Source organism: Trachinotus anak, unplaced genomic scaffold (genome assembly GCF_046630095.1).
Source record: "Trachinotus anak isolate AG129_WGS33_773 ecotype Australia unplaced genomic scaffold, CSIRO_AGI_Tana_v1 ptg000011l, whole genome shotgun sequence".
In the NCBI taxonomy this organism is placed as follows: domain Eukaryota; kingdom Metazoa; phylum Chordata; class Actinopteri; order Carangiformes; family Carangidae; genus Trachinotus; species Trachinotus anak.
The window spans coordinates 24,690,489-24,705,580 of record NW_027273862.1 but is presented as its reverse complement, the minus strand read 5'-3'; the positions used below and the strand labels follow the sequence as shown (position 1 = coordinate 24,705,580).

The following is a 15,092-nucleotide window of genomic DNA, read 5'->3' as shown; positions in this document are numbered from 1 at the left end:
AGGTGACCTTAAAAATGTCAGAAATGCTTATTTTGTTGAAGTATGAGAAATCATGTGACCTTTAAAAAAAACAGCATCTTTCCTTTCTCCATCACACTGCCATCCCCTTGTTCACCTGGAAGTGCAGCCTCCTCTTTTTCTCCACTGTACACTCCAACCTCTTGGTTCATCATCATCACCATCACTACGATCTGTAGATGGTAACACAGCCAGGGTGGATCTTCATTAAAAAGCCACAGGCCTGCTGCCCCTTTATTTGGCAGGACCTTCTTCCAATAAACGTTCCTGTGATTTGTTTTTCGGAAGCTACTTACCAAGATTTCCACTGCATCGCTTTGTCCCAGTATCAAGCTACATGATAATTCTTAACAGGTTTGAATATATAGCATTTACACTGTAAAAGTGCCAGAAAATATATGTAGAAAGGAAGTATTCATAGGCTACTAAAATCACTAGAGTTGTTGGTGGATGCTATTCTCCCATAATGCAATGCACAAAGGAAAAGGACCTGGTGACAGCTGTAAAAAATTAAGACTAATTGTGTGTGTGGCGACTGCAGGGACCAAACAGCAAGGCTCCAGAACACCAGGTGTGTAAAGCAAACATTTAGTCGTAATTTATTTATGAAATAGTTTCAACTTGAATAAAATGGGCTCGGACCCTTCAACTTAAACTACAGGTCAAATAAACATACAGCAAACTATATTAAGTGAACATAACTGAGCCAACAAGTGAGACACAGGGAGGATGTATATACACAAATTCACCTTAATACTAACAGAGATTTAAATTAAGAAACTATTTATAAACAAACTAACTGTGAAAATGAAAAAAAGTCCCAAATAACTGAATCTAAATGGATCCCGACTCCCCTCTTGACCCAGCCATTCGGCTTGTTCCACTTCATACCACAGCATAAGAGGCCATCTTTGCCTGTGCAACTTCTTCATTGGTCAGGGGAGGTATTTTGCCAGATCCATGCAAAACAAAGTCAAGGTCACGTGTCCTTGCACAGTGCGTCTTAGAAGTATAAAACAATTAAATATGTTTATTGCACAATAACTGGACAATAGTAAACATTAAATATTATTATATAGAATATTATATAGAATGTGGGGGAAGGAAGACTGTGGAAAGTGGAACTGAAGAAAGAAAGGAGGGACGGAGGATGAAAGTATGAAGGACTACTTTCAGCCTCACTGAGTGGCCACTACTGATCTTGATACTCATGACCTCATGATTGTCTGGGGAACTCTTTCAAAGAGCCAGACAAAGGGCTGAGACTGCATGAAGAGCTGTGGAGAGAGTTACAGAAATTTTATTGTAATGTAAAAGTTGAAATCTGAGGTTATAGAACTGCAAAGAAGGAAAATGGGTGAAGGTTAACAGCACATTTTATGTGAGATCCAGACACTCAAAGCACCACACTTCACCACACTTGAAATAAGAAAGACCAGGCTGACAAAGTAAGTAAAACATTTCTTCTTCTTTCTCCAGGTAGGGCCTCTGTTAATTCTGCACTGCAATGAAAAAAACAAAAGTACAGCCTACCAACTGTGAGCACCTCTGCAAACAAGTCAGTCAACAACTGAGAGTGACAACAGCTGCAGGTGACGACACTTAAAACAACCACAAGCCAAAACATAAAAGTTATATTAAGAACCTCTAGATGGGAATTTAACAATAAAATATAAAGTAAAATCTACAGCTTATCATTATTATAAAGACACTATTTTTTTTGGGTCTATTAATATAAATTTCATCTTCAGCAATAAACATAATCTGAATTTAAAAAAAGACAACACTGAAAAAATAGCACAACATACCATTCCCTTGAGCCGGAGAACTTTAAATGAATCTTCCACAAGATACTGAGACGCTTCCACGGGCAATTTGAATTGTAGAAAGATGAGAAATGGAAAACCAATCTTCCACAGCTGCACTGAAAAATAACTGCAGCAGGAGCAGTAACTTACACGCCATCAGCTGGCTTATAAAAGTTACGACCACAGGCAATCCAGGCATGCACGGTTTAACTAGGACCAAATGAAAAAAACGACTTGGTCTCTTGGTGATAAAAGCAGCACATGTAGATGTCATTCTCGATCACAAAAGCATAAAAACCTGAGGTTCGGGGTCAAATACTGGTCTGGTTGGGTTCAATCTTCAGTGACATGTAGCAGTGACGTGTGACGGTTCATTGAGAAGGGCAGGAGGATTTTATCAGTATCAGTATCAGTATCTATCTGTCTTTTCTCAGTCAAGCATCTGTCTTTATTATTTTCTCAGGTCAGAATATGACACAAAACTGTGGTAAAAAAAAACCAAACAAACAAAAAAAAACCAAAACAAAGAAAGAAAGAAAAAAACAAAGAAACAAACCACAATTAAACATTGAAACTGGATTATTTTTTGTGAACTTTTTTGTTTTTATGTTGAATGCCCTAAAATCTGTGAAACCAATTGATGATGTAGTCATTGTTTAAAATATATTTAACAATACTCTGCGATTTGGTTGTTGTGCCCAAGACTTCGATCAAACTGAATGGACTCACAGCTGATGATCTCAGTGGAGTTTTGAAACATCGGCAGCGTGAATCCATATTTTTTGAAACACAGATTGAATTTGACCTGTTTTATTAGAGCCTCTAAACTGCTAAACCAACAGCAGCTGTTAAATATCTATATCCCTCCAAAGACATAAATGTACCTGTGTATCTTTGTCACAGAGCATATTTCATACATGTATTTGGTCAGTATGCAGAGTATGCACCATCCATATTGTAATTCATATACATAAAGCATTGCAGTTTGTATGTGACCTTCAGTACAGATATTTTATGAGGTCCCATCTTACAACACAACAGTTCATCTCTTATTCATGTTTTTACCCCACAACCATTAGTGGATGTTCACCGTGACTGAGAAAATGTTTGGCTTGATGAGTAGCTGAATGCTATTGTACATTCTACACACACACCAACAATATCAATACATAAATATTTTATATTTTAGAAACAGATACTCTACTGCAAGTCTTCATCCATGCAAAATTATACCGACAGTTTCAACATTAGCACAGAGCTTCTTGTTAAGAGCATGGATTGTGTCTTAGATAATGAGTAGACTTTGAAAGCTCTGAAACAAGACTGTCCCCTGTTGGTGGTGTCTGCTGAACTGAATGACCTTAACATAAGAGAACACACAGATTGCACTTTATAAAAGTAGCAAGGCAGCTATTTCATTTAAACTCTCTCTTTAATATTAAATACATTACTCTCTATAAACATAACATTTATCCACATATAAAAGCATGTATCTCTATTTACACCCAACCCTCAAAAAGAGCTCTATCATACAAACAATATCCTGTAACTAAAACATCCCTTTCTGTCCTCAGATTTTAGCAGTGATTGTCACAGCGTTTCCTTCACACGTTTAACTGCAGGAAAACCCAGCAGCTGAAGGACTTACACCTTCCCAGAAATGTCAATACATGGAAAATGCATAATTTAGCCTTATTATTATCCAAGTATTAACACTTGCAACTGCACAAATGCACATATCATCATTTCGTTGAATACAGACATTCTTTAACTACAACACCTATTGGAATTGGTCTGGACCTGTGCACCAAACCTGCCACATCTACACAGATTTACAAGAAAGACTTGATTATCTGAGACTTTTGGTTTAAAAAGCGATAAGCAATGATGTGACATTCAATATTCCTGAAAGAAACTAAATTACAGAAGTGCACAGTGACCTTGCCCTTTTCAGTGTTAAGTAAATTATTGTGAAAGACATGAAATGTCTGTGCACCGTGCACCTAAACCAGAGGCCTTTAACTCAGGGCTTCATGTCTAACTACAATGAGCTAGAAAACCATAAATAGCTTGGCTGCTGTTTAAGAACCTTCATTTTCCTCCATAGCTAATTCATTCCTCCACTTTCGTTTTCCTCTTGGAGGTTCTGGGTTTGGCATTTTCTGATTCTGCAGGTTCTGGGGAGCCTGGAGGATCAGTGGGCGGGCTCGGGGCTTTCTCCACATCAGGTTCTGGTTCAAGGGGCATGGAGGGGCCTTTGGAAACTCCTGAAAATAATATAAGCAATAAGAGCTGATGCCATTATTTTTTCATAAAAGGTTGCTTAGAAAATATTTTCAGTTCTCAATGATCTACACACACTGGCCACGCCGAACTCACAGGTCACAGTTCACCTTTGTTCGACTTTAAACATGTGGCCATGCACCAACAGAGGCCAACAGAAACACTGATATACCTTGTTTACTTACAACCCACACTGAAACCATGACTCCACATGTTTTAAGGCTGAGTGCTGGGAAATTTTGTTGCCTAATGTGACTATACAGTACAATGGGTTTTTTAAAAAACATTTTTAATTAACCTTTACTTAACCAGGAACTCTCTAGAGATGTATTATTTCTTTTACAAGAGAGGCCTGGCCTGACCTGGTGAGAGAGGTGTCCCGTCACATTTTCCAGTTGTGAAATCCCACAGATGGGTGGTGTAGACTGGCCTTATTGAAATGGTTCAATTTCATTACTTTAAAACGTTGGTGAAGCATTAGGGACAAACATTTTTTAACATCAGCCCTTTGACTTGATTTTCATTATAGCCCTCTCTGTAACACACATAGATGTAACACATAGATGTATAAGGCAAATGAATGGCCGTAAAACAAACACGCCAATACAAATAAAACTTATCTTCTTATCTTATCTTCTTAAAAATCCACATTGCACTCTATGATAGTTTGTGAAATGTCTTCAAATCCCAACCAAGTTTCAAAGTTAAGTTGATTTCCATACACAGTGGAACGGCAGAAATCTTCCTAACTAACAAGAAACAGGTCACTGTCTGTCATAGATGAATCCTCAGCTCCAGCAAACTTGTAACTAGTTGTTACAGCATAGAAATAAGAATACTGACACATGCAAATACATACAACCTGCACTTTAAATAGTCATTATCTCTAGCTGGATGGATGCATGGTTCTGGTGTTTTCTTTGTTAGCAGCTAAACACTAGTGGTAGAAAACAGCCAACAGGCTCTTGTGAAGAACAGCACTCCTGTCCACTTACCGTTAAGAGCTGTAAGCTGCTACAATCAATTCAGAGTAACCTTGAATTTATTATCTTACCCGTATGTGATTTTTCCACCCTACAGATTTTCTTTTGTTGCCAAGAATATATACTGGATAGAGATTAGCCTCTTTTTTTAAATTTTCCATTTGGCCTTAGCCCATATATTCAATCTGGTGCAGTAGTGCAGGCAAGAGGCTGTGAATACTCAACAGGAGATATTTTTAAATTCCCATCTTAAATGAAAAATTGGGCTTTGGTTTAATGGCAAGACGTGGAGGCTGTGAAATTTGTCATCATCTGCACTGCCAGCTGTAGTACTGGACTTCTCTGAGGGATTTTTGTTCAACCTCATTTTGAATCTGTACTAAGACAAACTTCAGAGAGACATTGCCCTGGCCTGGATTTGTTATGTTTTACCTGCACACCTTCACATTTGATTGAACGTTCACACCAGAATCTTCACTTTATATAAACCATACTGACAATTTTTACCTGTTGGTAACTGAATGTTCTTGTTGTAACTTGCAGCAGAAGACATGGCCTGACCCAGTGCTTGGTTAGTACCGAGGGGAGCACCTGGGGTTTTGGTGGCTGCTGCTGAGTTTGGTTTTGATTTGGAGTCCTTGCCTGGTTTAGTCCACACCAGACTCTCTGCCACCTGCAGGGCAGCCCCCATCTTCTGAGCCATGTCCATCAGCTGTTCGTGACAAAAAGGTGAGACTCGACAATAAGTAATAAATTCAACAACTACTAATAACACTGACAACAACAGGGACTACAGTACCTCAGAATCAAATTCAAAGTTGCTACTGCTGTCTCGAAGCTGGTTGACTTTCCTCTCCATCTCCTGATACTGATCCAGAGCTCCCTTCTTGTCACCATGATTGTAGAGGAAGATTGCAAAGTTCAGGTTAACCAGAGGGTTGGATCTGTAGGAAAGTGATGACCAAGGAAGAAAAATGATTCAGTAAATTGATACAGTTTCAAATTCAGATTTATTGAACAGTTGAGGCAGAATGTAAGACAGACTCACTCATCCAGAGTCGCTGCTTGTTCATACGCTCTGGTGGCATTTTCAACATCCTCCAAGTTAGTCAGAGCCACTGATGATCATAAATATGAGACAGGTGTAAACTGTTGCTGAATTACTGTCAAATGCAATAGCATTTGATGATTGTGGAGCATTTGTTGATTGCTATCACCAGCAACAACTTCAACAGCATGTTCATTTTGATGAAAATGTAGTCCACCTGTCAGCTGCACTGTGTACCTTTTGTGAAGTCAAAAATTAAACAGCTGCCACTATTTTTCAAAGACTGTCTCTTTAAAGGCAGAATGAAATCATGAATGATTTATTTGTCTCTCTGACTCAGTACCTGCCAGCAACATGTAGAGTTCCCCCATTCGTGGGTTCAGGTTGATGGCTGCACTGAGGAAGTGGAAGGCTGAAGCATACTGTTGCATTGTCAGGTGTACCAGACCAAGGTTGTACAACACTTTCCAGTCAAAAGGAGACAGGTAGTGGGCTCGCTTCAGGCAGCTAATGGCCTGTAGGAAAAATGAAGTAGGGATAGAGAAGACAAAAGTATCTTAATAATATTCAAAGAACAATCTAAGAAATAAGAATTTATACTGCTGCAGTGGCATATAAAACAAACTAAGTAAGTATACTAATTTATATATTAATAAATATGTTCTCATCGTTCTGGCTCTCAAATTGATCAGTTAGTCTAATCTCTTCTATAGTTGATGCAGTTGCTTTAGGGTAACAGATCTGCCGGTTGATGTGAGCAATTGTCCAATAGCTTCTAACATTATTAGATATTGTATAGTTTACATGAAAGCCTGCTCATAACATTGCAGTATGAGCTGTGTGTGCTATATGGCTATTGTCTACTATTGTTATGACTGATATTTTCTGATTTATTTCAAATATTAAGAATTTTAGTACCATCATTAGTGCTATCTTCATTAGGCCCTTCAATAAGAAAGCCCAAAAACAACATTACTCACAGCAACATATTTCTTTTTCCCAAAGAAGCACATGCCGATGTTATTCCAGAGAGGGGGGCTCTCGGGCACAGCACATGCTGCCACTCGGTACTTGTTCATGGCCACATCAAAGTCACCATGGGTCTGCATCATGCTGCCTGCAGCCAGGATGGCCTGGGAATAAAAACAATGATTAAAGAGACATTAGAGGAAGAGGCACTCTTTGAAAAAGCACATGATGAAAGACAGACTGCACCACCTGACAGTGACTGACATTATATTTTATGCTGCTTTATAAGACATCCTATGTGCTGTCTTTAGGTAGCTTAGTAGCAAACTAAATTTATACCAAAGCAAAATAATTGTTCAAGCACCCACATACCTTATAATTGTTGGGGTCAAATGTGAGGGCATTTCCAAGATGCTCAAATGCTTTTTGGTATTTCCCAAGCTGACAAAAAAATGAACACAGAAAATTATACTTCTTTTTAGATGTTTCTGACACTTATATATCACTTTTATCCGGTAGTGCTTGTTGCTTGTGTGCACACAATTTTACTGAAAGGATAAAAAAAAAAAAAAAAAATCTACCTACCTGTAAAAATAGCAAGCCAAGAGTAGTCAGGAGTTCGGTATTCTCTGGGGAGTATCTGAGTTGAGAACAAGACAATTCCAATGGAAAATGTCACTTTATCTATGCCCCTGATTACATTTAATGCCTGTACTTATTCTTGAGCAAACATAGTTGATATTCAGGGAATCTGCTGATTATTCTATCAGGCTTTGATTCAGCATAACTGTGGAGTATTAATTATGACCTATGGGGGGTATGGGGGGCAATGTGGCTCAAAGAAAAAATGTTAGAAAAGAGGCAGATCAGCATTAAAATAGGACTCACAGTGGTATGTCTCATTAAAAGCAACACCAGTATTGGGGCACTTGATTAATTCATTTATCCCCAACAGGAGGTAGCCATAATGAGCTCTATTATAGACACTGATGTCATTTCCTTATTTACACCATGGCCTAATGTTTAAATATTCAACATGTGAATAGAAGTGGAAATGAAAAGAATTTATACTGAACTGAAAGGGACCCCAGGTTAAAATGTGGCAAGGCTTGAGCTTTGTGTGAGATTGAAAGAGGTCCATTTACTGAAATGAGCTCAAAAGACTGAAAATCATCAGATAAATCAAGAGGGAGCAACAAACCTCCCCTGAAACAGCATCTTTTATGACAGTCCCTTTAAGTATCTTTACAGAGCACCTTTGTGAAAACATTTGTCTTGATGAGACTGTGCAACTCTTAACAGTTATCAATACAATATTCCCTTATTGTTTAGGTTCAATTAAAAACTTTGCTCTGGTAAGTAACTCCTGAACTTGAAACATAATAATTATTATGGATTAATGTATATGTATGTATGTATAAAAATATATAGAGAATTGTAATGCCAGTCCATAATGACATATACCTCAAACGCTTGGTTATTCATTCAATATTAATTTCACACATTCCTCATTAAATGTCACCTCAGTGCTTTCTGACATTGTCAACATTTGATCTTCACTTACTCCACTGCTCTCTTATACACTTCGATGGCTTTGTCTGTTTCTCCAGCCAGCAACAGAACTTTCCCAAGCATCATGAAAGTCTTGTCATGTTTATTTATCTGGAGAGCTATATTCAGATGCTCCTCAGCCTGACGGAGACAGAAGATCAAAATGTTCAAATCACTGTTTAATGAAAACAATTTGTACTTTATAGTGTTGGTAAAATCCATACTCACATTTTTGAAGTCTTTGATGAAGAAATAGCACACACCCAGATTATGGCTGATCTCCTGGGGTGAGAAAATGCCACATTTTACACGGAGTGCTGCATGCTTAACTGAACAAGGCTGAGCTAAATTTAATTTCCAAATCTAAAAGTTATTTAAGATAACAGCTCTGTGGAATACAAATTCTACAGTATTACTGTCAGCAGTATTAGAAGGGACAGTTTGAATTTCCAAAACATGTTAGTGTGAGTGATTAATGGCCCTGCCTGGCCAGTTTAATATAATTTTATAGGCTTTATAGTACAACAGCCCTAGATCTATTTGGAAGTGCAACCAGAGAGTTGTTTTAGATAAATTGTTGCATGAGTGAGAAAAAGAGGTTGAGTCTAGGTATTTCCCTCTAAATGTGATGAATATTGTTGAGAGAACTTCATGCTTTGTGTTTAGAGTGAAAGATGCCAGGCCCACTGAACATTTTCCCTTACAAACTTTAAGAGAAGGCAGAAACTCAGTACACAAGCGTTTCTTTTCTTTTACCCAATCTTTGTCATTGAGTCTTGTGGCTTCATGGTAGAATTCAATAGCTGCTTTGTGCTTTCCCAAGAGAAATCTACAGAAAGAATAAACAACAATAATCCATATGAGATATTAACCCATCTTAGTCACTGGATGCTGAATAGCTATTAATAAAATCCTGCAACAGTGGAATACTGTCACTGGGGGTGGATTAATTTTTCCCTACAGTTAAAAAAAAATTCTTGCCATAACTGGCCTGCAGTTTGTCTGTTTTCACTGCATATTTCTTTTTTAAGTCTGTCTTGTTAGCAAATGGAGATGGGTTGATGCACCCTAGGACTTGAGGGCAATGGACTCACAGGGATCTGGCCACTTGCTTGAGATTGTCAGCACTGCTGGGATTAAGGATGGCACAGCTCTGAAACAGCTCCAGGGACTGCTGGATCTTGCCCTCAAGACGCAAGATTAGTGCTGCAGGAGTAAATTAAAAAACAAAAAGAGAGGATCTTAATCTAAATGAGGAAGTAAAAAAACCCCATTAAAAATCAAAGGCACAGCATGGGGTCCAAAGAGCAGATTTGGGGGGTACTAAATGATGTATTGAGGAGCTTGGGCGTCAAGTACCACACAGGCTTCATTTGATGTAGCTGTTAATTAACATCATACATGTTTGATGTGTAAGGGGGAGGGGCTGCTATGAATATGATGGCTCACCTTGAACATATATGGCATATTCACACATTCCATTAGTCTCCTGCAGTTGTTCCTTGATGATCGCCTACATGGACACAGGATGGGAGACAATTTCTACAACTGAAGTATGTGTTAATTCAACATATATGAAGAGGGACGCTGCTAAAACAAATAGGTCCATACACTTCAGCTGTGCTGAATACAAACTCCAGTGTGATTCAATTTCTAAACAACTTGCAGTCCCAACCAAGACTTAATAGATAAGCAAGAGTATCATAGCTTGTTCTTTACATCTGCATCTTAACAGGTTGAAAGTGAGGAGTATACCTCATCATCTCACATAAATGTGGTTGTCTAAGACAAAATGAGAAGGAGTATTCCAGAACAAAACCTTACAGGCTTCTTTTCTGAGACTTCATCAAGTACCTGCCGGTTTCATGTGGGAATACACAGGTCAATGCAGTGAATTAGGCCACAATAAAGTACTGTGTTAGACAGAACCTTGTACATGCCAGGCATTCATTATCCTCATTATGTTTAAAAGGTCAAAAGGTCAATCAGACCAACACTGAGCATAGACACAGGTTAATGACAGACTAAATCATGGGGAGAATGGAAGGATGAAGTTGCTTTACCTTACAAGTATCATAGTCTTTGCGAATATAGTGCTGGTGGATTAGCCAGTTTCTCCTCTCCACAATGGGAAGATCTGGAGCTGGGTGGAAGAACATAATAAGATGAGAAGACTATAATTTCAGAAATCTAGGAAACTTTTAAGCTCATTACCCTTTGCTGTTCAGATGACGTCTTATTCAGTTGATAAGTGAATGATTAATCCTGAAAGTGCCCTCCTTTTCCAGTCATTAGTAAGTCTCTGATCTGACAGTTAACACTGATGTAACACTTAACCTAAATCCACAGGCTAAATTTAAGTCAATTCACCAGACACATTGTAAATCTCAGCTTGTTAGCAAGTTTTGGCTTACAAGCAGACTGCTCAGACTATTAAGAGTTATGTCTATTTCGACTATTTTTTAATTTATACAGTCTTTCTTTTTAATTTGACAGCTGAATAAATAATCCTGAAAGAACCCTCCCACTGCAGTCACTAGCAAGTCTTTGATCTGACAGTTAACATAGATGTTAACACTTCAACCAAAACCCCAGGCTAAACTATAATCAATTCACCCGCCACGCTGTAAATGTCACCTTGTAAGCAAGTTTTTGTTACAAACACTGCTTTTTTTCTGTCTCTCTTTTAATGTCTCGGCAGCCTGAGATATTCTTCCCGTTGCCAGGGCAACAATGTCTCTCGCAAGCCAGGTGCTTGTGACAGAACAGAGAGGGTGTAGAGACAGACTGAAGAAGGGAGGCTGTAGGAATAAGCCACACAATGCAAAGCCAGCTTTAGAAAGGGTTAGGTAACCTCAAGAACCAAACCACAATGCTCCAAGTCTTCTTCCCAGTGGAGTACAACATTTCATTTCACAAGGAAGCAAACGTAATTCCAATTCGAGTGAGTTTGATTCTGGTAATCCTGTTATCTTGCACCTACTACCTTCCTCCGAGGCTAAAAATAGGATTCAATGCAATGCGAAATGAAGTGCTAGGCTTTGAGTCTGCCACTGACATTGGGGGATATCATTAATGAACTGCCTGTGTAAAAATACAGTGTGAATTACACTAAAGCTCCCTTCTGTTTTTATCTGTCAGCGCTTCAAGCAGTGCTCTGTTGATTTGCTGCTACAACTGGAGCTTCTTCCAACTACTTTACAGAAATCCTCTCCATCGCTGAGTGCGAGACGGCATGGCCTTCACACGTTTGCCTCGTCAAGATCTGAAACGACCCTATTTGTAGCAACCTAATCCGCTTTCTTCCTGCTGAGACAGCAATAATATTCTTGTCTCTGGGTTTCAGCTGTGGCCCTGTGGTGCTCTAGTGTCCACATACACAAAACAGAGCAGATTTGGAGAGGAGAGATGGGATACATGGTGTGACATGAATTCCTGCAACTACTGTATGAAAGAAGGGAAGAAAAGGAGCAAAGAAGAAGAGCACAGCATGAGGTCTCCTAAATATAGTCCTCTAAAAAAACTTCATCCCAAACATGGAGGAATCTTCTCATTGTTATATTTGATCTGGCTAATGCTAAGACAGATTTGCCTTCCATGTGCTTCAACTATCTGTTAAAATGGGATAAGAGCAGAGAAGAGGCATGCTGAGATCAAAAGACACATGGGGAGAATGTAATGAAAAATATGATGAAAATTATTTCAGAAATTTTACTGCAAGAAACTTCAAACACTCTTGGTCTTGTCAAGCTATCTAGTCTCATATTCAATATCCAACATTTATTAATCCCACAAATTTGACCGAAATCGAATGTTGATATCTTGAAAAAAAACAGAATAAGGTAGATCACTACACTAGTGTCACAAAATTGACTCTTGATTCTATAAAAAAGAAACATTTTTGTATTGGAAACAGGTGTAATGACCTTATGCCATTGATTTTTTATTAAAAACAGATTTTTTTGACTTTCTGGTGGACATTTCTGCAATATGTCCTGTAGTGACTGCATTGTACAAAATATAATAAAAAAAATAATGTCTTGATTGTGCAAGAGTAATTTTGTGTGCGCTATACATATGCCTTATTACATTTAATGACGTAAGCATATTGTGAGTATGAACTAGTATGAAGTAGCTTATGAAGGCAAAATGTGGTTTATGGTTTTTGTTTGATTATTTCAAATTGTTAGATTTTATATCTAATATAGGCATATTAGAGTCATAAGCAAAATTAAAATTCAAGGTTTTACTGTTTTTGACTTAGTTATGGAGCTTTTAGTGTTTCAGTGCGTCACATATACAGTACTGTACGCTTACATTACATTAACCAGTAAAAATCTGATTTTACTTTCTGCTTTTATTACTGAATTACTCCGTCTTACCTTACATTAACGTACTTAGCGTTTTGATTTGATTTGTCTCCTAAAATTATACTATGTACACGACAGTAAGGGCTTACATGCCATGTGAAGGATCACTGAATGGAAATACGATACCATATAGCATGTACTTAATTGCTCCTATAGGATTTGCATTCTCAGCAGCGGTGATAATTACAAAGCCCTGTAATAAAATAAAAAACAAAAAAGCTTAATCCAAGAGCAACAGTATTAACGGGCAAACAGGACATTAGGCCATATTCATATGGACAAAATATCCTCATTGATCAACAAACATTTTCCACATAGAGGAATGTCTGGAACATGTCTCAGCAGCATACTGTCTTTTAGGGACAGTAGAGAGAAGAGTAAGAGTGACCTCTGCAGGACGCAGGACAAGCTCCAGACTCACTCTATTAGTATTCTTCACCAGTTACACAGAAATCTTCAGAAATTTAAGACAAAATAATGGGTGTTGTAAAAGGAATTGTGTTGCTTGAAAACCATTTAGTAAGATGACTTGCAAGTGTCAACTCTTTTTGTAAGCCTACCTTTAGGTGCCCGGCGTTTCTTGGCTTCAGTAGAAACTGGGAGCTGAAATATATCAAATACAGCACAAACAAATAATTAACAGCATACAGGATCCCTACGTTACATAGCAAAATACACTGGACACCATCTATAGGTGTTTCCTATGGAGTACTCCTTGAGCAGCCCCACCATATTATATGTGCCCCACCCAAAAAGAGTTTCTTGTATAGTTTCTTCTACTGCTGTGTGGAATATAGGTAATTGCCATTGCATGTTGTCCTGTATGCCTCGCTCAGGGACTGCAAATGCAAGAGAATTTATAGCATAATGCAGGGCAATGCATAACATCTAATTGTTTATGGTCCTTAACTAAACAAACAGTTAACTGAATGGCCCCATGCGACTCACTGTTCATGTTTGAGCTTCCCATTGGTGAAAGAACCACCCCCACCCTTCTGTTATGCACCCCAGATACATATAGGAAACACTAATTTCTATGACTTTTCGCTGACGTGTGTCAGTGACATAGTAATTCAACTCAATCTGAATTAGGTGAATCTCTGAATGTTTTTCATTACTTCATTACTAGTTCGGTAGTAAAGTTATATTCTGTGCAGATAAATGCAGGCATGCACAAGCCCAGCGTTTGCTTTAAATCATTTTCCTATATTTGACTCACTTCAAGTGCAGTCACTGACGTTTTGTTTGGTCGGTGTATTAATATTCTAGACATTTCATTACTTTCTAAAGGGTAGATGTAATCGCCATAACACGACTGGGATTTGAGGTAAAGTCAGATCAGTTACTGTACAGCTGGGTTGTAAATAAATGTTACCTATCGTATAAAGAGTGGGTTAACGATGGTCAACAATGTATAATGCACTATAGCGTTACTTCTGTACCATTGCTGTTGTTACCTTACTGAAGCTGAAAGCTCTCAGATTTTACTTTGCCCTTGGATGAGTGGGATTAGAGACAGAGTGCAAGTTAGCTGTAGCTAATCAACTTAGCTCCGACTTAGAGTCGGTTAGCCAGGCAGCTAGCTAACGTTTAAATAACGACCGTTGTACGGAGGTTGTGCTCACACATGGCGTTGCATTTACTCACTCAGGTGTCACTCTACCACTTCCTCCTGCTGCATCTTTACCTGAATAATTACACAAGCAAAGGATAACTAGCTTTGGCTTTGCACTTACCACCGTGGTTGCCTCTTGGTCCGCCATCTTGGGATGAGCAACACTAGAAGCTGTTGCCATGGATACATCTGTGGAATGCGGAGGTTCAGCCGGCAGGCAGTGCCCAGCGATCATCAAAGTAGAACAATTTTTATTTTTATTATCAGTGAAATTTTGTTTCCTACACAGTCTTTTAGATAATATTACATTAAATATAGAAAGTATTTAAAGATGTGAGCTTTTACAGGAAACCCAAAGTGTATATTGTCGTGGATTCACCGGTGGCTGTGGGCTACAACTTGAGCCTTTTCTTCTTCTTGACCTATATTTGCTGTGGGGTGGAAAGG

General features: G+C 38.4%; 1 protein-coding gene and 2 long non-coding RNA genes across 5 annotated transcripts in view; 1 reads left to right on the top strand and 2 right to left on the bottom strand.

Annotated features, from left to right (window-relative positions):
- LOC139627977 (uncharacterized) overlaps positions 1-453 on the bottom strand; it is a 29,621-nt gene extending 29,168 nt beyond the window's left edge. For both annotated transcript variants that reach the window (XR_011692650.1, XR_011692651.1), the window contains exons 1-2: positions 315-453; positions 116-191 (exon numbers count right to left, since the gene is read on the bottom strand). This is a non-coding gene — a long non-coding RNA (uncharacterized lncRNA). The remainder of the gene's footprint in view (positions 1-115; positions 192-314) is intronic.
- Positions 454-478: 25 nt separating this feature from the next.
- On the top strand, positions 479-12,849 carry LOC139627976 (uncharacterized). 2 transcript variants are annotated; one of them, XR_011692648.1, is made up of 4 exons: positions 479-589; positions 1,498-1,610; positions 5,636-5,821; positions 12,007-12,849. It is a non-coding gene; the product is annotated as an uncharacterized lncRNA (long non-coding RNA). The 2 variants fall into 2 exon arrangements; XR_011692649.1 differs by having other exon boundaries at positions 497-589; positions 11,802-12,849.
- Positions 1,377-15,075, bottom strand: bbs4 (Bardet-Biedl syndrome 4). The gene is made up of 16 exons (XM_071489213.1): positions 14,767-15,075; positions 13,591-13,633; positions 10,724-10,803; positions 10,110-10,173; positions 9,755-9,866; positions 9,417-9,489; positions 8,889-8,942; positions 8,674-8,801; positions 7,695-7,749; positions 7,482-7,550; positions 7,121-7,273; positions 6,484-6,655; positions 6,141-6,210; positions 5,892-6,036; positions 5,600-5,804; positions 1,377-4,093 (listed from the first exon to the last, which is right to left on the bottom strand). Exons 1-16 carry the CDS (start codon positions 14,878-14,880, stop codon positions 3,939-3,941), a joined length of 1,692 nt encoding a protein of 563 aa, XP_071345314.1. The 5' UTR covers positions 14,881-15,075; the 3' UTR covers positions 1,377-3,938.
- Between the last annotated feature and the right edge of the window lie 17 nt (positions 15,076-15,092).